The following is a 24,502-nucleotide window of genomic DNA, read 5'->3' as shown; positions in this document are numbered from 1 at the left end:
TCACAAGACTATAATAAACATAATACACCTTTGGCAATCAGAAAGTAAAATATCAGCATAAAACACACATAAACACACCCTGTCTAAAACCACTTGCACTCAAAAGTGTTTAGTGTTAAATGTGGGGCCCGCCTTCAGCATCCAGTTTCTTTTATTATTATTCTGAAAAATTCAGTATACATTAACAGTTTTCCCAAAGACTTAGGGTTTGATGATATAATGAACAAGCCTATGTCCACTTCTGTGGCAATTACTTTCACAGGATGACCTAAATAGAGCTTCAAACCATGACAATGATGTCCTCTCCCTGTGGACCCATGGACTGTTCCTTCAGGCTTCCAGACTTACTGGACATGTGATCCAAGACTAACATGGTAGGCACAGTTCTCCCTTCCAGTGATATCTGGAATTCCATTATCTGATGAGATATTCTTTTCCTTCATTTTACAGCAGGAAACATTATCTAAATTCTCCTGGATCAAATGACAGTAGCCCTGAGAACAGAAAGCAAGTTTTAATAGCTCTTTCACCAAACCACACGACTTCTCTGATTCTGTTTACCATACTGTTTGAAGATGTTTTCTGAAGGGTCCACAGAGGTTATATTCAAAACCTTCTGGTCATTGTTTGCTAACTGCTGGGATGCTCTTAATCAGGAAAGAAATCAAATTTTCTGCTCGGGTTTTGGAAAAGCTCCTAAAATGTCTTTAAGTTGATTTAGGAGAAAATGCTTAACACAAGAAGAATTATTACTGCCCTGGAATAAATTCATTAGAACTGACATATGTTGTAACCACAGACCAAGAGTACTATATTTGGGGGACACATTATATCCCAAAGACAAGTGAAGTTTCTGAATGCTATCATTATCAGATGATAAAAGCTGTTCAACAAGGACCACAGCCTCAATGTTCTGGTTAACAATTTATCTTAGAATGTTCTTGGTGTTTGGTATAACCTCTCTAACAGGACCTAGTTTTCTCAAAAGAAATTTTCTTCAAGAGGTTTTATGTGATGACTCAAAATTTCTAAGGTAAAAGACCTCCCATCACTTCAGCAGACATTTTCCCTTCCCACAATCCTGACGTGAGCTAAGTGAAGGGAGTCCCTGAAATGATGAGGCAATTTAGTTCTGCTAAGTCGCTTCAGTCGTGTCCAGCTCTGTGCGACCCCATAGACGGCAGCCTACCAGACTCCCCTGTCCCTGGGATTCTCCAGGCAAGAACACTGGAGTGGGTTGCCATTTCCTTCTCCAATGCAGAAAAGTGAAAGTGAAGTCGCTCAGTCGTGTCCGACTCTATCGACCCCATTGACTGCAGCCTACGAGGCTCCTCCATCCATGGGATTTTCCAGGCAAGAGTACTGGAGTGGGGTGCCATTGCCTTCCCGAATTTAGTTCTAGGTTCCAGAAAAGTCCAAGTTTCCCAGTAGCTCAGATCAAACCAGACCACCCTCCAGCCCTTAGATTTAGGCAGAACTAATACAAATGCCTGAATCAGTTCCAGAAGCATCTCATGTCTTACTAAGGTCAGTAAACCTCTTCTAGGGAAGGCAGGCTCCTCAGGCCTCCGTTCAGGCCACATTTGGTCAGCCTGTATTTGCATGAGTAAAATGTTTTCTCCCTTTTAAAAATTCTTACATGATTGATCATGTATAAATTCCTATAATCCTACCCAGAAATAACCCTCCTTAACAAAGGTTTCTAAAGTTGATCCCACCCTAGTCTGAGGGGGGATTCAAGTCTCTGAGGATAGGGTCCTTAAGTCCTTTTTAAAAAATGCTCTTATGAGTGCCTCTGTGTGCTGAAGGATAAGGACTTCTGCAGGAGATCAACTGTAAGAGTAAAGGAAAGGGAGACAGAGAAATCGCAGCAAGCAGAGGCAGGCAAGATTTGAACTTGAGGATTTAATACTATTGGGGGAATACGATTTTTCTTTTTTAAAAAAAGCAAGCCTTTGGGGAGGGATCATGAACACCTCTGCTTCAACATCTCCATCTTCAGCTAGGCTGGTTGCATCAGTGTGCTGATACTTTCTTCTACCTCTGAGAGCTTCTTCAGGACTTGATTGACCTTGACCTCATCAAATTCCAAACACAGAAATTCAGATTCCTGGAAAACATAAAAGGATATTTTAGACAAGATCCCCAAAACTATCCAAAGCTCTGCATCTGGTATGATCTAGCTCCAAAGGCTAGGGTCTATACCCAGCAAGCCTGACTTGGGTCTCAAAACCTAAATGATATTTTACCCACACAATCCCCTAAATGAAACTACCTCTATGAGATATTTCATAAACGCTAAAGAGAGATACAAAATAATTTTTAAAGTAAGTACTTAAGTATTGGGTTTCCCTGGTGGCTCAGTGGTAAAGAACCTGCCTGTCAATGCAGGATATGTGGGTTCGATCCCTAGGTCAGGAAGATCCCTGGCAACCCACTCCATTTTTGCCTGGGAAATTCCATGGACAGAGGAGCCTGGTGGGCTATAGTCCATGGGGTTGCAGAGTTGGACATGACTGAGCAACCAAACAACTTAAGTATTGCTGTTTTATAGATGAAGACTCTGGGACACAGGAAGGTTAACATGTACCACAAAATCAGAAAAAGGCAGAGTCAGATTGTGAACTCCCTGCTCTGGCTGACTCCAAAGTCCATGCAGTCTCCATAGCACCCTGTAATAAAAACAATGGAAAGAGGATTTGGCTTGACTCTCTGTTTGCCTGGGAATTGCCCTCTTCGATTTAGCGGTTATATTAGAAATTATGACAAGCTTGGAACAAGTTGCTTGGGAAACATCAACCAGATAACTGAAAGATAACCAGATCTTGAAAACAGCCTTAAACATTTCTGAGGCCTTTCCACTTGCTGCAAGCCAAGTCTCCTAAGATTTCCTCAAACACATACCTTTTAATCACTGTTAGGATCAATCTACCCTGAATTAGGTAGAGACTAAAGAAAAGTGTGGTGACACTTTGAAGTGTGTGACAGAAGTTTCATGTACACTGGACAAATTCTAGGTCCACTTTGATTTCAGAGACAAGGGAAAAGTATGATTCTGAGTGAATCTGAGGACCATGTTCAAAGTCCTCAAGATCAATAACCATGTAATTTTATGGCAGTATGAATTTTTAGAGACCAGCTACCTTGTTTTTTAGGTAAACAATTGAGGCCTCAGGCACGTTAAATGACATGTCTATTCTTCTGTTTGTTGATGGCATAGCCACCGGGTCAATGCTCTTTTCTTTATATTTCCTTTCTCAATAAATGGCATTTCCCAATCCTGTCCAAAGTGGCAGGGATCCCTCCCTTCAAAGACAGGGATTCACTCTGTCATCAGCTAGAAGAACCCTCAGGATTGGATTTTGTAAAAGTGCCTTTGCTGTTGGTGAGCAGCTGTGCTGTGTCCATACTGATGGCACTGAACATCCCCTAGGAGAAGCAAGTACAGAGGGAAGGAAGGATGAGAGTTTTTCAAAGGAAGGAAAGGCAGCTTTCCTTACAAGGAACTTTTCCTCAAATATGTATTTAAATAGGAAAGGGGGATAGTCTCATATGTGAGCTTAGAAACTGCCAGGGTTTCATTTAGTTGAATTTAAAGAACAAGAAAGATGTTCCCTGTGTTTGAGCTACAGGCAGGGTTATCTCCTTTTGGAAATAAATGCAGATGTATGGCAAATTAGGTACTTCACGTGGTTAAATTAAGGACAGGTCTCAGATTTGAAAGCCTCTTATTCTTCATTCAGTTTTATGAGAACTTTATTGTTTTTGTTCAGTCGCTAAGTCATGTCTTACTCTTTGTAACCCCACGGATTGCAGCACGCCAGGCTCCTCTGTCCTCCACTGTCTCCTGGAGTTTGCTCAAACTCACATCCATTGAGTCAGTGATGCTATCTAATCTAACCATTTCATCCTTTGCCGCTCCCTTCTCTTCCTGCCTTCAATTTTTCCCAGCATCAGGGTCTTTTCCAATGAGTTGCTCTACGCATCAGGTGGCCAAAGTATTGGAGCTTCAGCTACACAATCAGTCCTTCCAATGGATGTTCAAGGTTGATTTCCTTTAGGATTGACTGGTTTGATCTTGTTACTGTCCAAAGGACTCTCAAGAGTCTTCTCCAAAACCACAATTCTAAAGCATCAATTTTTGGGTGCTCAGTTTTCTTTATGGTTCAACTCTCACATCTGAACATGACTAATGGTTATAGCTTTGACTATACAGACTTTTGTCAGCAAAGTGATATCTCTGCTTTTTAATAGGCTGTCTAGGTTTTGCCATAGCTTTCCTTCCAATGAGCAAGTGTCTTTTAATTTCATGGCCATAGTCACCATCTACAGTGATTTTAGAGCCCAAGCAAAGAAAACTTGTTACTGTTTTCACTTTTTCCCCTTCTACTTTCCATGAAGTGATGGGACCAGATGCCATGATCTTAGTTTTTTTGAATGTTGAGTTTCAAGCCAGCCTTTTCACTTTCCTCTTTCACTCTCATCAAGAGGCTCTTTAGTTCCTCTTCACTTTCTGCCATTAGAGGGGTATCATCTGCATATCTGAGGTTGTTGATATTTTTCCTGGCAATCTTGATTTCAGCTTGTCATTCATCCAGCCCAGCATTTCCCATTATGTATTCTGCATAGAAGTTAAATAAGCAGGGTGATAATACACAGCCTTGACAGGCTGCTGCTGCTGCTGCTAAGTCGCTTCAGTCGTGTCTGACTCTGTGTGACCCCATAGATGGCAGCCCACCAGGCTCCCCCGTCCCTGGGATTCTCCAGGCAAGAACACTGGAGTGGGTTGCCATTTCCTCCAATGCATGAAAGTGAAAAAATAAAGTGAAGTTGCTCAGAGCCTTGACATATTCCTTTCCCAATTTTGAACCAGTCCATTGTCCATGTCAGATCTTCAGCCTGATTTTAAAACATTTAAAAATATTTGGTCTTTGAAACAATTGTCTAGGAACTAATAATTACCAGAGTCCAACATGTATATTGGAGAAGGCAATGGCACCCCACTCCAGTACTCTTGCCTGGAAAATCCCATGGGTGGAGGAGCCTGGTAGGCTGCAGTCCATGGGGTGGCTAACAGTCAAACACGACTGAGCGACTTCACTTTCACGCATTGGAGAGGGAAATGGCAACCCACTCCAGTGTTCTTGCCTGGAGAATTCCAGGGATGGTGGAGCCTGGTGGGCTGCTGTCTATGGGGTCGCAGAGTCGGACATGACTGAAACGACTTAGCAGCAGCAGCAGCAACATATATATTTAGGAACTGGCAGAAGAGATGATGTAACCCATGTTTCACCTCAGTGAGATAAAGCCTGCTACAATAATAAATCACCTGTGTTTCCATTTATATGGGAGGAGCTTATCAAGGACAATGTTCCTAGAGATAGAAAAACCTGAAGCAAGTTTAATAAATAGCCAGGATGTTTTCTGACTAAAGATCATTTATTTGTTGTAATTTTCAGTATTCAAATGATCTTTGATTGGACCTCTAAGTATTCATGAAGCTCAGTTGACTTCTAAGGGAAATCAAATACCAGAGAGAAGAAGCAGGCTAAACAGAGTCCAAAGTTAAACAAATATTTTCCATGCACTCTCAAACTTCACCTTTCTCCCCTGGAAACAACACAGACTAACAGTCTTAGAAAGACACCTATAACCATACATGACTCTTCAAGAAACAGTTTACTTGAAACTGCATTATCAAGGCCTGGCTTCATCTAGTTATGCTACCAAAATATTTTATCAGGAAATCAGGAGCCTTTAAACTGGGGCTTATCAAATGGAGCTTTGTCCAAATTTTGCATTTGGCTGGGGTGCCTTGCAGAAAATACATCTAAAGCACTTGAAAAATATCTTTAGAAATGCAAATGATGCTTTTCACCAGATGCAAGAAGTAAAAGAGCAATTGGAAACACTTGATTTTTTCCTCAAAGTCATCCATCTTGATCTGGGCCTAACTAGTCATAATAATGAAAGATGATAAGACTAAATTCCTGTATTTGGGTATCTGAATCAAAGGTAGAACCTGCTTCTTAGTAGAGTGTAGATACATCATCAGATAGAGTCAGAAAATGGTTCAGTTCAGTTACTAAGTCGTGTCCAAGTCTTTGAGACCCCATGGACTGCAGAACCCCAGGCTTCCCTGTCCATCACCAACTCCCAGAGTTTACTCAAACTCATGTCCATCGAGTCAATGATGCCATCCAACCATCTCATTCTCTGTCGTCCCCTTCTCCTCCTGCCTTCCATCTTTCCCATCATCATCAGGGTCTTTTCCAATGAGTCAGTTCTTTGCAACAGGTGGCCAAAGTATTGAGTTTCAGCTTCAGCATCAGTCCTTCCAATGAATATTCAGGACTGATTTCTAGGATTGACTGGTTTGATCTCCTTGCAGTCCAAGGGTTAATGGTTAGCAGGTGAATAAGCAGATGCATCATTAAGAATTTGTACTCTGATCACGAGTACAGCAATGTATTAAACACAAGGATTCTATTCCAAATTAGAAAAGAAAGCAAAGGTAACCTATTCAAATATTCTTTCCAAGTACAAAAGCTAAAAAGTCATAAAATCCTAACAAGAGATCCTTGAGGGGCTACTCTCTCCAAACCAACAACAACAACAAAAAAAACCAAGCTAGCTTTTAATGACATCTAAAAAAGGACATCTTACATGTTCCTAAGGAACTCCTTTCCCAGATAACTATTCTATTTTCAGGAAACTCTTATGTGTCAAGCCTAAATCTTTACTTTTTTAGCTTAAACTCATTTCCCAGCAAGGTCAGAGAATATAACTGATTATTTGTTTATATAATAATTAAAGGCTGTTATTAAGCAAGTGTTTGGTTTCTCCATCTACATACTAAATAATCTTTTTGTTTGTACTATCATTTAGAAGACCTTTTTATCTAGGTCCCAGAGAAGGCAATGGCACCCCACTCCAGTACTCTTGCCTGGAAAATCCCATGGATGGAGGAGCTTGGTAGGCTGCAGTCCATGGGGTCGCTAAGAGTCGGATATGACTGAGCGACTTCACTTTCACTTTTCACTTTCATGCATTGGAGAAGGAAATGGCAACCCACTCCAGTGTTCTTGCCTTGAGAATCCCAGGGACGGGGAAGCCTGATGCGCTGCCGTCTGTGGGGTCACACAGAGTCGGACACGACTGAAGTGACTTAGCAGCAGCAGCAGCAGCATCTAGGTCCAGCAGCATACCCTGACGAATTCTTTGGCAAAACAATACTATAGTGACAAAAAGTGACTTATTAAAAACCTGTGTGCTCATTCGCTTCAGTTGTGTCTGACTCCTTGTGACCCTATGGACTGTAGCCCATCAGGCTCCTCTGTCCATGGGATTCTCCAGGCAAGAATACTGGATTGGGCTGCCATGCCCTATTAAAAATCTAAGTGGAACCATTCAGAATAAATTCAACATAAGACAAAATAGAAATCTTATAGCCTATATCTTCTATATTATTTCCTGTTCAAAGTTTCCACAAAGATCTATCCCAATTTATTGGTCATATTTAACATTATAATACAACTTTGACAAATTCTAAAATGTTCGAAATGTGGACAATGGAGGATGAAAGTAGGAAAGGGCGCTGTAAGATCCCGCTGCTGCTGCTGCTGCTGCTAAGTCGCTTCAGTCGTGTCCGACTCTATGAGACCCCATAGACAGCAGCCCACCAGGCTCCCCCATCCCTGGGATTAACACTGGAGTGGGTTGCCACTTCCTTCTCCAATGCATGAAAGTGAAAAGTGAAAGTGAAGTCGCTCAGTCGTATCTGACTCTTAGTGACCCCATGGACTGCAGCCTACCAGGCTCCTCCATCCATGGGATTTTCCAGGCAAGAGTACTGGAGTGGGGTGCCATTGCCTTCTCCACCAATACTAATTCAGAAGGCCACATTTGGTGACCAGTTTTCATAAAGCAATTCCCCAATTTTTCTTTTGGCTGCATTTACTGACACAAAGAGACTCTTAGCTGAGCACAAAGTTTTAGCCATGAAGCCTATCCCTCTGTTTAGGTTGTCCTTTCCTAAACTGAAATTAATCTTCTGAGCTGCAGCTCTGCCACTCTGAGTCTTCTGGAAAGAGAAAGAACATTTGGCAAAGGTCAAAATTGGCAATGGTGTCTTGAAGAGGAATTAGATAATAAATAAGGTAGCCAGGGCTTTGAATACTGCCCACCAGAGAAGTTTAAAACAGCTTCATAGGTAAATCTGTGTTCACCACTCATTCCCATACTTTCTGCGACTTTCTCAGAATTATACCAATACTGCTCCCAACTCCTGCAGGAGACCTGGAAATAGCTTCTCTGTAGCAAAGAATCCTCCAAGTTACTTCATAAGGAACCACTTGTCCAAAATTAAATTTTATAGTTCTCTGAAAACTGTGCTGATTATTCTTCACTTGTCCTTTTGATGTAGGAGATAGATGGGCTCCAGGTTAGACATTTACAACTGGCCTGTTTACATTTCACTGGACACAAAGAAGTGGGCTTCTGGCTGGTTACTTAACAACTGTTACCATTTCTTGAGACAAGAAATAGGTGGGCTTCAGATAAGTAAGTCATTTACAATCAGCCTCCTGTTTGCTCTCTGAAATGTAAACAGCCAGGTAAATAGCCAGGGTTTGTTTCTTGTAAACATCTTAAGGTCATAGTCATGGCAAGGACAAAGAAGGGCAAAACCCTGTTTGAGTAAAGCATTAAGGGATCTCTACTTCCCCCTCTTCTGGGTCAAGGGAGACACTACACATGAACAGAAAGGCTCCTTGTGAGTCAAAAGTCAAGAGATAAAGTCAGGCCATAATTGGTCTTGCTCCTCCCAGAAGCCTTCACTTTGAGATCCATCTTGGCTGAGGGGTGCATGCACAACCCAGGGAAGGATCCCAGGGTAGGTCAAGTGTGGAAAAAGAAACCAGATAACAGGCTCGAAGGAAGACAACAGAAGAACTGACCTGTATGAATAGCTTAATCGCCTCTTTACTGAGCTCCTCCTCACTAAGGGGAACACTCACATACTTTCTCTCCAGGTGTGCATCTCTGTCTGTCTTGTTTCTGTCTTAACTTAAAAAAAAACTATTTCTCTGGATGCTCTCCCACTCGTGCTATGTCTCTAATAATCAACTTTGTACCTACATTTACAGTTTCTGCTTCCGTGATAAATGCATTCTTCACTGGGGGCAAAGACCCAGGGGAAAGTAACTCCTAGCCTCTAGCCCTTGCTGGTCTGGTGGCTAGGATTCCTGGTTCTCATCCAGGCTACCCAGGTTCAATTCCTGGGCAGGGAATTAAGATCTCGTGTCACGCCCCGGCTCGCTGCTGCCTCGCCACGATCACTTTCATACCATTCCCCACCTTTCTCTGCCTTGCTCCAAGTTCTCTAAGATTGTGTCACTCTCTTATTCTCTGGTTTACAGTTGGGTTTTGACAAGAGAAGACAGAGGTCAGGATATTTATTTCCCTACTCCCAACTCCTTTTCCTCGGCTATTTCCAGTATCTTCTATGTGTGAGTATCGTTTCTTTATCTCCCACTTTACTTTCTGGCCTTAATCACTACTTCAGTATAGACATTAAGATGATTTTCTTCAGACTGTGAAAGTACATAACCACTAAATACAAACTGCAAAGACGAGCAGGGCAAGAATTTTTATCATGCCTAAGTTGGTAGAAAGGCTGCCCTCTTAAGCGATAAATGACAGTATGAACCAGCATCAGTATTTAATTTTTTTCTATTGTAATTTGATATTAAATTTTATATAATAGCACTTTGATATTAAAAAAGAAGAAAAACAACAACAGTAGTAACAACTGTGCAAGGTGACATTTCATCAAGAATCTGCATCAAAGGTCTTGATACCAGACTAATGCCCTCATCTTTACAACCTGCCCTTATACCCTAAATCTAAAGCAATGGATAGCTTAGGCGGCAGCTTAAAACAATACTTTCCAAAGGAACATTTGGGATTTATAACGTTTTTGAATCTTTCAACACAGATTTTTAGCAATACATCTTATTAATATAACCAATGGCCCTTACTTGGGCCATTTTTAATCGTGAGGAAATCCTCATTTCAAATATAATAGCTGACAAATCCTACATTTACTGTGTAAAAAGCATGCTTTAGCAATTTTCCAAAAGGGAAAAACATTATACTATAAATTATAAAGCAAATTATTCTATTGAAGATCAGAAAAGACTAAAATCCATCTCTTATGGAAGCTAAGACTGAAACTTAATGACAGAGCAACTAAATTAAAATGATTTACCCCAAAACTCAATAGATGTCCCCATGTGCTAAGATCAAATATGGGACTAAGATGATGGTAGTTTCAGAACCAGAGCAGCTCCTATAGGAAGTATTTATCTACACTCCCTCGGTCTCCTAGAAGAGCAGAGAGTATTCTCGGTGTAGTATAAAAGCATTAACCATCACTAGATAACAATTACTGAGTTTTCTGATGACATTATTCAGGCATTTCAAAGGACTTCTGTGAAGACGACTTGAGAACGGGAGTTTAAAGTGCTTAAAAATTAAAAAGTTTGCTCTCTCACAAATTCTTATTACATTAAAAGATAAATTTTATGAGAAAACATGAATTTTTAATCAGTTAACTAGAAACTCAAGAGAGAAGAGAGACATCGGGTATCCAGGGAGTTTCAGATCTACCACTGATGTAAGCTACCGCTAAACAAATCTAAGGGACCTAATTTCAGCTTTTTAAGTAGTGCACGTGGGTTTTACATAAAGTGGCACAATTTTTAAATAAAATAACATCAGATCTTCTTTATTCAGGAACTGATTATCTGGGTCTCTGCTGCTTGACTTCCTCTTTTGGGGGCCATCTTTTAAGTATTTCTACAAAATGGGAAAAAGAAGTGAAACTTAAAAACTGGTTAATACGACCAAACCATAGCAGCTCTGCAGGAGGTTTTTTAGAAATGGATATTAGAGCTATTAGGAGGAACTCTGTGACTTCACATAACTACTTTGGAAAATTATACTCATAAAGTTGTAATTTAAGCCAGAAAGATCTTCTTATCCCAAATATTTCCCTTCCTTTAGTAACCAGGACTACTGTTCCCAGCTTAATGTCTTTAAAACAGAAATATTCCCAGGAGAGGTAATACAAAAAAGTCACTTACACCTTTCTATCACTTAAATTAGGACATTTATTTTCCTCCAGGAAGAATGAACCCAAGTAGCCTGCCTGAAACCACATGGTACCTACCATTAAGAGGAACTGGGGAAAGCGGGACAAATAGGTAGGGCACGAAACATAAAAGTAGGGAAATACCAGAAGCAAATCCTTCTCATATCAGATGCACAGATCCACAGGTGAAGGATCTTAAGCTAGTCTTACCCTAGATATACACTCTCCATGCCTTTCTAATCACCTGATCACCAGGAAAACCTAGTGAATTTTTATAGGGGGCATTAGCAAGATAATCACAATGAAAACCAAAGGCTGTGTGACACACACACACACACACACACACACACACGTGGGGTGCTTTCATTTTCATCTGCAAGCTCAGGGCCTGTGACCCAAAGGCTGAATTTAGACACACACACACACACACACACACACACACACACACACACACGTGGGGTGCTTTCATTTTCATCTGCAAGCTCAGGGCCTGTGACCCAAAGGCTGAATTTATACACACACACACACACACACACACACACACACACACGTGGGGTGCTTTCATTTTCATCTGCAAGCTCAGGGCCTGTGACCCAAAGGCTGAATTTATACACACACACACACACACACACACACACACACACACACACACGTGGGGTGCTTTCATTTTCATCTGCAAGCTCAGGGCCTGTGACCCAAAGGCTGAATTTATACACACACACACACACACACACACACACACACACGTGGGGTGCTTTCATTTTCATCTGCAAGCTCAGGGCCTGTGACCCAACAAGGCAATGAGATTCCAAGAACACTGTCCACTCAAAGCTGTTTGAATTTCTAAGAAGAGAGAAAGTAGGAGTATTCCAAGAATAGGACCCTAAAATTCTTTTGGTTATAGATTTCTTAGCTGGAAAAAAATCTAGAGTTATGACCTAGAAGAAAACTGGACTGTCCTGCCAATGTGTGGTCAAATGGAGCACGTATTTTGGCCCAGGCAACCTGACTTGTTTCTGAAAGGGAGAAAATAGTTTTGACCTTCTTTCATTCGCCAAATTCTGTACTGCTAAACCAAGACTATCATTACTTATCTTCCTCCAAGATTTCTGAGCAATTTGACACTTATTTGCTCACCATCAGTGTATGTGCTTGTGCTCAGTCACATCCAACTCCTTTATGACTCTATGGACCACAGCCTGCCAGGCTCCTCTGTCCATGGGATTTTTCCAGGCTAGAGTGGGTTTCCATTTCCTCCTCCAGAGGATCTTCCCGACCCAGGGATCGAGCCTGCATCTCCTGCATTGGCAGGCGGATTCTTTACCACTGAGCCACCTTGGGATGCCTCTGTCAGTGTACAGTGAAAGGTAAAGGTACATCAGTCTTCTTTTTACCACTAAAAACAAAAGAAATCCAAAGACTAGCCCCACTACATGAAGCCTGAAACTCCCAGCTCTTTGATTCAACCCACTGCCAACTGACACCTACATTTGACCCTCAATTTGGACTCTTTCAAACCTGGTTAGTGTACATTTACAGATTAGACTGGGAACTAATTAGACAGACCCAATTTTGTACTGATCTACATAAATACTAAACAACACTTAGTATTTTAGAAACACCCGACAAAAGAAAATCAATTTGCTGTATGACTCAGAGAACTTAAAAGAGGGCTCTGTAATAACCTAGAGAGGTGGGGATGGATGGGAGGTGGGAGGGAAATTCAAGAGGGAGGGGACATATGTATACCTATGGTTGATTCAGGCTGACATATGATAGAAATCAAATGAATATTGTAAACCAATCATAAATAAATATTAAAAATCTATGGAAACAAGTTATATAAACACTAAAAGCTCAACACAATGAGATTATTGGCTGATTTCTACAAAACACTGTGCTCTACTTCATTTTATAACTTCATTTTCAGCAGGATTTAATACTTAGCTGTTAAGATTTTCTGTATTTTGAAATACTGTGGCTGAAATATATTTTGGTAAAAAACTATTATAAGGTGCTCTTGTTTGATCTTCAGGAGATAATACAGAGTTTTGGCTAAGTAGAACTAGTTCTCATGTGACAATGGACAAAGGACCAGAGGATCAACTGTGAAACAGCTGAAAAGGCAAATCACACTCAGGGAAGGAGAAATTTCACTTAAATCTTAGAGAAACCAAATGACAAAACTCTTTAGCACATGAGAAACAGAGTGTTGTTAATTTTACTTTGAAGTTCAAATTGGGGCCTCTCATCATTCCCGATGAGGTACCTTCCAGAGCAAACTCATTTGCAAACAACTTTGACAAACAAACTAAAATATATTTACATGAAAGGAATAAAGAAGATTTAAAAAAACACCTCATCAAGAGTAGTTTGTTTAGGCGATACCATTAATTAGGCAGGAACAAAGTAAGCAATGGCACTTGCTTTCTAAGGGGCTCTTGATAACTTAGAGATTATGATGGGAGAAATACCTTAATACAGCCAATAAAAAGACAAGAGTGAAGCAATGAATTACAAACTCCTTGGCAGGAGGAAGACAACTAGATGATGTCCAATTAGAGCCCAGTTCCATTGCTCTGCCAATAGCACCACCCATCTATCCCCAGCTTCCTCAATGTGGTTTAAGTCATTCATGACAGCATGATTAAGCAGAACTAGGCACAGTTAGAAAGCAGCATTTCCCTTCCATTTAGAGGAAGCAAGGGAAGCCATGCAAGGAGGGCAAAGGATGAAATGATGAAGAATAAGGGGACTTTTGAACTCAGAAAGCACTGATTTGGGGAGAAAGAGTTTGGGATTCGGTTTTTTTTTCCTGGCAAGGCTGTGGAGAGTGGGGACTAATTTTTTTGGGCTTCCAACCAACTCCAAATACAGTAACATTCTGAGGCACTGTAGGCTGGAACTGTCATTCTAACATTTGAATTTGTGGGGGACACAATTCACTCCATAATAATCTCCAATGCTTGGAGTGCACTGCGTTATCAGGCATCACCTAAGTGTTCGCAGTTATGATGATGATGATAAGCTCATACGAGTCTAGGCTTTACAGAAAAGAATTTCTAATAGTCTAGAAATAAGAAAGACACACGCAAACACTCAAAAGCTATCTTCTGACTGCTCAGGTCTGCCAGCCCAGTGTGGCAGAAGCCATATCTGGCCTCATCCTTACTGAACTTGAGTTTGAAATGTCATTTAATCAATAAGGGCTGCCAGGATGAGGGTTGGAAAATGGCACCAAAGAAATCTTTCCTAATCCTCACTCCCTGTCCCTATTTAGTACTTTGCTGCCATTTTGTGTCCCAAAGTCCAGCCCTTAAGACTGACTTGGAATCTGACACAACATTCTGTCAGAGAATATGAGGATGAGGGAAGAAGACAGGACTTGCAGTCACTGAATGAAGTTAGTCACTAGCCTCTCTAGCTCAAAGAGTTTACTGTGAACTTCTGGAGCTAGCATCTTTATTGTCGAGGTTGAATCCTGGCATCATTTAGGTTGCTGGGGCCTTTGTCCATACGTAATAATCACCCCTCCCATCACCACTGTGTTTACAGTTTAGAAAGCCATTTCCCACGCATGACCTACCTCATTTGATCCTTAGAAATGCCGTTACTAGGAAGAAGCCAAGCCAGAGAAAAGGAACTTTGAACTAGAAGGGACAGACCTTGTCCATCTAATCCCAAATCAGATCTTTTCAGCTATATTTGGAAAATTTCATCAGATTATGCAATGGATTTTATGGGTTTTTATATACTTCAGTCCAGTTCAGTTCAGTCGCTCAGTCGTGACCGACTCTTTGAGACCCCATGAATCGCAGCACGCCAGGCCTCCCTGTCCATCACCAACTCCCGGAGTTCACTCAGACTCACGTCCATTGAGTCAGTGATGCCATCCAGCCATCTCATCCTCTGTTGTCCCCTTCTTCTCCTGCCCCCAATCCCTCTCAGCATCAGAGTCTTTTCCAATGCGTCAACTCTTCGCATGAGATGGCCAAAGTACTAGAGTTTCAGCTTTAGCATCATTCCTTCCCAAGAAATCCCAGGGCTGATCTCCTTCAGAATGGACTGGTTGGATCTCCTTGCAGTCCAAGGGACTCTCAAGAGTCTTGATATACTTATGATCCAATTCATGGAGGAAAAGTAAGGCCTCATTTACTTATTACTGCCCACAGTTTTAGAAACAAGGATTATAAATTCAGTCCTTTGCGAAAGACAGAACAGGCAGTCAGGTCCTAACTGGTGAAGAAAAAGAATTTCTTTGTCACCATTCATTCAGCAGGTTTTGGAAGTAATGGAAGGAATAGGAAAGCTTGAGGGGGGTTTGAGGATGATCTCTGAACCCTGGGGGAAAATGAAATGCCTCAATTAAAAAGAAGTCAGCCTGGAAGGCAGAAGTAGGAGAGATTGTCGGAAAAGTATGAGAAATCTGAAGACATAAGCAAATGCAAGAAATGTCATTAGAAATGACACTAATGATAATATTAATAGCAGTAATAACAATAGCTAACATTTGTTGAAGACATGCAAAATGCCAGGTATGACACTAAGTGCTTTACATGTATTATTTCACATCAGTGAGAATTTTACCCCATTTTACAGATGAGGAAAGATGAACAACTTGTTTAAGACCACACAGGTAATAAGTGGTAGAACCAGTTTTTAAAAAACCCAAGTCTGGCTTCAGAGTCCAAGCACTTAAACCATTTCACGATCCTGACTCACATTCATATATAACAACATAAAAACTAAGTACCCACATGTGAAAGTTCGTCTATGACTAACTTTAACAAAGATTCAAAAGGAAGCTGACTGTTGACAGTATGATAACCCAAGGTTAATATGCAGAGATGCATTATAGAGACTAAGTTGTTATTCTGGGGCAAGATGGCCTTTTATTCCCTCTCTCTATCTGTGTGTGTGGCTGTGAGGGGAGGCAGAGAGGATTTAGTTTTATATATATAGCTACTTGTCCCCATCACCAGGTGTTGGAGGCAACATTTATTTTTGCTGTTCTACTGACTGATGTATGGAGCTCCCTGAGACTCCTCCCAGATCACAATCAGTTGAACCAAAATACTTAAATCTGGGGTTCTTTCCATCTACAATTAGAAGGAATTCCCAATTCTGCCTTGTTATCTAACCCATGAATACCAAATTATTCATCTTGAAAAAAATCACATCAGCATTTATAGGCACTTTTAGAATACACAAAGATAAATACGATCATTTTGCAATACATAAAAATACCAAATCATTATGTTATATATCTGAAACTGATACAGTGTTATATGGCAGTTATAATCTCATTTTTTTAAAAAAGGAAAGAGAATGAAAAAGTATTGAAAAAAAAGAAAAATGTGTTAAATCATGAATTTAAACCTTTAACATCCTTCATATTTTGTTGTTAGTCAGTTGCTAAGTTGTGTCTGACTCTTTGCAACTCCATGAACCACAGCACGGCAGGCTTCCCCTGTCCTTTACTATTTCTCGGAGTTTGCTTAAACTCATGTCCATTGAGTCAGTGATGCCATCTAACCGTCTCATCCTCTGCCACCCTCTTCTCTTCCTCTCCTCAATCTTTCTTAGAGTCAGGGTCCCCTTCAGTGAGTCAACCCCTGGGAGTCCCTTGGAGAGCAAGGAGATCAAACCAATCAATCCTAAAGGAAATAAACTCTGAATATTCACTGGAAGGACTGATGCTAAAGCTGAAGTTCTAATACTTTGAAAGTAAAAGTTGCTCAGTCATGTCTGACTCTTTGCGACCCCATGGACTATACAGTCCATGGAATTCTCCAGACCAGAATACCGGAGTGGGTAGCCCTTCCCTTCTCCAGGGGATCTTCCCAACCCAGGATCAAACCAGGGTCTCCTGCATTGTACGTGGATTCTTTACCAACTGAGCTATCAGGGAGGCCCCCATACTTTGGCTACCTTCATATTTGTCCCACATCTATTCTCTGGCAGCTCAGAGGTTAAAGCGTCTGTCTGCAATGTGGGAGACCTGGGTTCGATCCCTGGGTTGTGAAGATCCCTCGAGAAGGAAATGGCAACCCACTCCAGTATTCTTGCCTGGAGAATCCCATATACGGAGGAGCCTGGTGGGCTACAGTCCACGGGGTTGCAAGGAGTTGGACACACCTGAGTGACTTCACTCATTCTCTGGCCGAGGCGAGGGTAAACAGGACTGGTGGAATGAAGAAAAACAGTAACCTTGATAACGCCCAAAGTAGCGTAATTCACTCATATATAATCAAGGTTTGACTGACAACCACCTAAAACAGAGACAGTATATGTGGCATATATACTGTTAAAAAAGAAAATTAACAAAACAGTAGTGAAAGCAATTTTTATTCTACTTTGTAGTTTATTTCGTTAAAAAGAACAAACACATTTACCTCTCCGTCCAAGATTATGTTAGTAAGTCAGAAATATGAACTATCTAAGAGGGGCCAAAGAAATGAGACAAAAATATTAGTGAAAACAACTATTTTGAAGAAAAGAGAGATGTCCCCAAAGGAGGTATAAGAAAAACATCTTGACAGCATGACTTATGTTTCCTCTTTAAAATAACAGTCTGTGTTTATCTCCTTAACTTGCTTTGGCAAGTTCTTTGCCAACGGAGGAAGCATGAATGGCCCTCATCTCCTGGCCTAAGTTCTGTTTTGCAGGTTTCTAAAGAATTTTAGCCACATTTATAGAACATAAGGCATTTAAAATTTTTCATTACATAATTTCAAGTATATAAAAAACATGATAAAAATACGACTCTCCTACACTCTTTCCCCAGATTTACCCTTTATTCAATTATTTACACTTTGCCACATTTGCTTTGTCATTCTCTCTCTTTCATAAACCACTTGAGAGTAAGTAGGGGATGGTCAGGGCCTTTTATCCCTAAAATTTTTAGTATATATTTCCTAAAGAAAAGACATTTTCATATATAGTCATGGTTATATAATACTGATAAACACTATTTAACCCATTCTGTATTCAAATTTTATCAAATACCTCATAATGTCCTCTATGAAGTTTTTTTTTTCCTGTTCCCAAATCAAACCCACAGTCACACATTGATTGCATTTAGATGTCATGCATTTTTAGTCTCCTTTAACCCAGAATAGTTTTGCAGTCAACCCTTTCTGTGTTTCTTGATCTCAATATTTTTGAAGGATATAAGCTAGTTATTTCATGGAATGTCAATTTGTGTTTGTCCGATTTCCTCATCTTTCTTCACGATGAGATTCTGTATATGTGCAAATACCTATCTATTTCCTAGTTATCTCCATTGATGAGTGAACGTGGGTTCTGAAGTTACAGAAACCTAAATTCAAACCTAAATTAAAACTTCACTACTTTCTAGCTGTGTGGCTAAGTTTTAAATTCCTAAACTGTAAAATGATGATTGTTAACAGATTTAACGGACCAGGTTGCTGTGAAGGTTGAATGAGATAACGCATCCAAAGCAAAGTAACACAGTTTGGAGTGGGGTAAACTGAATCTTACACTTCTCTGATTTTACCACAGTATCTCATACCCCAGGAACATTAAAATAATATTGGTTGATTAAGCAGCATCTCTATCAACTCCAGGTTACAGCTGCCAAAAATGTGAACTTGTTTAGGGGACTGCTAGTGAATACTGCCGGAGTAGGCAATGGCAACCCACTCCACTACTCTTGCCTGGAAAAATCCCAGGGACGGAGGAGCCTCGAAGGCTGCAGTCTGTGGGGTCACGAAGAGTCAGACATGACTGACCGACTTCACTTTCACTTTTCACTTTCATGCATTGGAGAAGGAAATGGCAACCCACTCCAGTGTTCTTGCCTGGAGAATCCCAGGGACAGCAGAGCCTGGTGGGTTGCCGTCTATAGGGTCGCACAGAGTCGGACACGACTGAAGCGACTTAGCAGCAGCAGCAGCAGCAGTAAATACTGTGACTAAAAGCAGTGTCAGGAGCTCAGGCTCAAGTCTATCCCTTCCTGTCAATTTGTCTCTGTCAATTCTAAGAAAAAATAGAATACCCAAATCAAGCAATTTTCTTATAGTCAAATTGAGAGATAATTTTAATATTCAACAATAACACTGAAAATCAGGAAGTCCACAGTTAAGATGCCATTCTTACTTCATTTCCATAATTCCCTTGCCCAGAGCGAGATGGTAAGGGAGCTTGAGTATAGAGTATTTCCAATCTGTTGGTTCAGCATGATGATCTCATCCTCCCCACTTTCTCTTAGAATACAATAAAATTATTCTATTTATGTTAAATAACTCCTCTACGTCAAAGATTAAAACCAAACCAAACAAACAACAAAAAGGAGTATAGTAGCTGAACCAATTCTTCAAAGTATTAAAGATACAGATATACAAATCCACTTTTGAGATTTGGAATCAAATTTAAATGTTATTTTTCTAGGTTATTATCTCAAATATATCTCCATTTTTATGTTTTCCCCTCAATTAGAACTTCAGATGCAAGTTAAATGGTCCCTAGGGGAAAAAATAAAATGAAGCAAACAAGAAAATTCCTGTGTCCTACATTTCAAACTATGAGAAGGGGCCTCCAGCAAAGCAAAAGGAAAATTATGGTCTCATCACCATGCTGAAATGAGGGCTTACATCTGTAGTCTGAAATGACAAGAGGAATTTTATGTGAAGCCTTTATCTTTATCAGTGAAGAGTAAAAATACTATAGTATGAACACAGAACTTCCAATAATTCTGTCATTTATTGGACAGAGACCTTAAGTCTGAGTCTGCCTTCAAGAAATACTCAGATTAAAGTGAACTGTTTTAGAAATGGGAATTCTCAACTGGAGGTTAAGTCTAAATGTAAGACAATGATAATGCTATATACCCTGAGGTCACTATTAACCTCTGTTCTTTAGGACATAATGGCTCATAATTGGACATTTCCAGAAAGTAATAAATACTTTTGTAAACATCTTTAGGGAGAAAAGCACTTCTCAGCCACTCCGCTGGATCACCCATTAAGATCCTACTCCGTATTATGTTTAAAAGTTCAGTATATTTAAGACATTTTGAAGGTTAGGGTCAGAAAGGAGAATGTAAAATACATGTAAACTCTGCCATTTCATACTCTGCTTCCGTCTCCCCCTATAGGAAGATCAAGAAATGAGACCTCTCCATGATTACACATGAAACCCAAAGCAATATCATGAAGGGAAAAAACCACTGGTTTGAGAGTTAGACAATTTGCATTTAGACATGGCTCCACTATTAACATCTGGGTAACCCTGGGAAAGTCATCTAATTTTCCCAAGCTTAGGTTTCCAAATCTAGAAAATGGAAAAATAATAGCTATCTTATAAGGACTCTTATAAAGACTAAATTAGATAGCACATATACAAGCACCCAGCACCGTCTAGTGTGAAACAGGCCCTCAGTAAATGTTAGTTTCGGACTTCTCTGGTGGTTCAGCAGTTAAGAATCTGCCTGCCAATGCAGGGATACGGATTCAATCCAAGAGGATTCCACATGTCAAGGGGCAACCGAGTCCATGAGCCACGACTACTGAAGACTGTGCACCTGGAGCTCTTGCTTTGCAACAAGAGAGGCCATCACAATGAAGAGCCTGAGCATGGCATCTAGAGAGTAGACCCTGCTTGCTGCAACTAGAGAAAAGCCTGCACACAGCAACAAAGTTCCAGAGAAGCCAAAAATAAATTTAAATAAATTAAAAATTTTAAAACTGTAAACAAAAAATGTTAGTGTTTCTTTCTATTGTGTTACACACATCCTGCCCTCTGACACTTTTCAAAGGAGTTCTGCTGAACACTTTAGCTACAGCCCTGTTTTCTTCAGAACAGATACTTTGTTCTCAGTAGTGACAAACGGTCCTGTGAAAGACTGCTAGGACCTAACCCTGTCCTGGAGAAACAAAAAAGTTCTCACAGTGGGAAACAGCACCAACGGCTTCAGGCTATGACAAGCCCCAAACAGTAGATCAACTTCTGCATGTTTTTACAGTGTTACTTAACATCCTGAGAGCCTTGTGCTCTTTCAACAGTTTTTTCTCCCTGCAAGGATCAGGCACATGATTTGTCCTCTTTTGCCTTCTTAATAGAGGTCTTTATTCAACATGACCACCCAAAGGATTCAAATATTAGGAATTAGCAAAAGCCAAGCTCAACCATGAAGAAACTGGCAAAGCCTCAGGACTAAACAGTAAGCCCTTCTTAACTTTTCAGAATCTCAACTTTTACACTTTCTGTTTTTGGAAATAGCAGACTTGCTGATGCACTGGTTCAAACATGTCTGTGTATTTCCCTCGCCTGCATTATCACAAAACTCTTACCATGTAGAAGACTTCCTGCTAAAGTTCAGAATCTTAAAATCTGCTTGTAATCCAATAAAGCAACACTTCCCAGGCGCTCCCACTTCATAGCAATAGATAGACCTTAACACAGGACACTTGTTTTTTTTTTGTTTTTTGTTTTCCCACAGGATACTTCTGAACTAAAGGGACTTGAAAATATTGATGGGCCCAAAGGGCCAAATACAATCAGTACTGAGAAAAAAGGTATACAAATATAAACCTGTCTGCCACTTGACTCTTTCCCCTGGAGTAGGAAATGGCAAACCACTCCAGTATTCTTGCCTGGAAAATTCCATGGACAGAGGAGCCTGGTGGGCTGCAGTCCATGGGGTTGCCAAGAGTCAGACATGACTGAGCAACTGAGTGTGCGCGCACACACACACACAAACACACACACAGACTTTTATCACATAAAATTCTTTGTTTTAACTCCAAGCTGCTCTAAGTCAATGTCCACACTCCTTCATAAGGCTGACCACCCATGTCAGACGTAAACGATAAAGTCAATGTCCGAAAAACAACCAACATTTGATGCGGGGCAGCAGGTTCTGAATAAAGATCATAAAATACTAAGTAAGTGAATCAGACATCAGATACTTATTAACTGTCCCATATCTGCTAGGTATAGTTCTAAACAGAGTCAATGGTAAGCCAGATGGAACCTCTGCCCTTAAAGAGCTAACATTCTAACAGGAAAAAAGGCAATAAATTAAAACAATTTAAAAAGCAATTTCACCAGATCATATAGGTCAATGTTTTTTTTTTTTTTTTTTTTTTAGGTCAATGTTTTTGATGTACAACAGACACGTAGATCAAGACTTCTGACATTCAGAATTCCCTGGAGGTCCAGTGGTTAGGACTCCATGCTTTCACTTCAGAGGGTCCGAGTTCAATCCTGGGTTGGGACATTAAGATCCCCCAAGCCGTGCAATGCAGGGGGAAAAAAAAAACTCTTGACATTCTGAGAAAACTGCTAGCCACTTTCCAGGCAGTTTACTCAAGGAAGAAAGATTGAATAAATTATAAGATGCTGATGCTGTATTGTACTGTGCTCAGTCGTGTCTGACTCTTTGCGACCCCATGTACTGTAGCTTGCCAGGCTCCTCTGTACATGGAATTTTCCAGGCAAGAATAATGAAATGGGTTGCCATTTCCTTCTCCAGGGGATATTTCTGACCCAGAGATCAAACCAGCGTCTCTTGCGTCTCCTGTATCGGCAGGCAGATTCTTTACCATTGTGCCATCTGGGAAGCCCATAAGACACTGACCCAGTTCTCAAATGCAATTCTCACATTATTGTCTCCTTGCTATGGACTTGGCATCATTGCCCTTGTCCTTTGGTAACACATACAAAAGCAGGATGAGATCATTCATAGGAAGATAATGAAGGCCCAGACAATATAAAATTATAGAGAACAAGACCAGAAATCTCAAGATCAAGGATCTAGTTCCAATTCTATCACTTAACATTCATATTAACTTAGGTAATTCACTCAAACTTCCAGAGTTTGACATTCTTCATTTATTGTATCCCACTGTGTAGGGGTTTCAGGAAATTTAAATGAGGTAATATGATAAAAGGACTTATTTAAAACATTGGACAAATATCATTTATTATTGTGTAATCAAAATGTTTATAGGAAGGCAGATGAGAAAAGGAACATTAACTATATTCAAGACCAAATGAATCCCTACTCCTGTATATTAGCTGTTCTGAAATCTTTGCTTCCACTGTTGTCCCAAAAGGCTCACCTTTTGGAGGTAACAGATCCTAAAAAGCAATGTCAAGTCTCAAGACAGCCTTCTTAGTGATTATTCCTTACTCTAAGCTAAAATCAGAACATAACTTTCTGAAGGGTATTTCATTTCTTCATAATTTACCCCATGATTAAATATCCTTACTTTATGAGTTATTTTCACTAATTATTATCAATTAGGAGGTAAAAGAAATGGCAACCCACTCCAGCATTCTTGTCTGGAGAATCCCATGGACGGAGGAGCCTGGTAGGCTACAGTCCACAGGGTCGCAAAAAGTCGGACACGACTGAGCGACTTCACTTTCATTTTTCAGGAGGTAAGAAATAAATATGAAGTCACCTCTCTTAGCTGTTAAGACAAAGACTATCAAAGACCTTGATAATCTCTCTTTTCTTCTTGGAATACTATACTTGGGTATCTCCATAACCATTATCTTAAATTCAATTGCCTATGGGGCAGAGGGCCAAGTAGAGAGCCAAAGGAGCCTAGGGCAATATGAGGAGAGAATGAGGAGTGGTAGGATCCAAGTGGTAAATACAAGTATCATTTAAAAGGACAATAATTTCTCAGCTTTAACCTATTATTTGTAGAAAAGTGGGCCCACTGTTGACCAATCTTTGTTATTGCAAAAAATTCAAGAAATTACATTTTTGTGTGATGCTCCTGAGATTTTCACTTGCAAACTGCTCAGTCACCTGGGGTAACTACAAATTCATAGTGTATATGCCTTCTGCCAGTAAAAGGATGAGTCATTTATTTTAAAAGTATTTATTGATGCTGATATATAATTTATATTATTTTGATTTGAGGAAGTAAATATTAAGCTGGGCCTTGCCAGTTAGCGATAGGAGAGAGGACATTTCAAGCCAGTCAAACATTATATGCAGAAACACTGAGGGAGAAATATGCCTGGCATGTTGTGGGGAGGAAAGAGAATGGACAGACTTGCTCAGCTAAAAAATTGAATTCCTTTACTGAACGAACAAGATGCAGATGGGAGAAGACTGTGAAAATCTTGAATTCTGGAGTAAAAAGTTAAGATTTTAATAGATAACCTTTAAAAGATAAAGGCCATGACAAGGAGGGGAAATCATTGTACTTCGTATCTTCCTAAGAGTTATATGTTTCTATCCTTACTAACTTTTACAAAATAGAGGATAAGGCTGAATGCTGACCCATACAATTTGGGAGTCCTGAAAAATTCCCAAATGAATGCCAGTTTAACCAACCACACTATAAATCAATTCTGTTGGCA

The 24,502-nt window shown here is 40.2% G+C and overlaps 1 protein-coding gene across 2 annotated transcripts in view; it reads right to left on the bottom strand.

The window, feature by feature from the left end:
* Positions 1 to 1,886: 1,886 nt before the first annotated feature.
* The window catches only part of COMMD1 (copper metabolism domain containing 1), a 171,474-nt gene continuing 148,858 nt past the window's right edge, over positions 1,887 to 24,502 (bottom strand). Inside the window, exon 4 of one of the 2 annotated variants that reach the window (XM_024998851.2) lies at positions 1,887 to 2,110. In XM_024998851.2, the coding sequence (XP_024854619.1) occupies positions 2,003 to 2,110 (108 nt within the window). In that variant the 3' untranslated portion in view covers positions 1,887 to 2,002. 2 annotated transcript variants of the gene reach the window in all.

Source organism: Bos taurus, chromosome 11, assembly GCF_002263795.3.
Source record: "Bos taurus isolate L1 Dominette 01449 registration number 42190680 breed Hereford chromosome 11, ARS-UCD2.0, whole genome shotgun sequence".
Classification (NCBI taxonomy): Eukaryota; Metazoa; Chordata; class Mammalia; order Artiodactyla; family Bovidae; genus Bos; species Bos taurus.
This window is presented reverse-complemented; position numbering and strand designations above follow the sequence as displayed.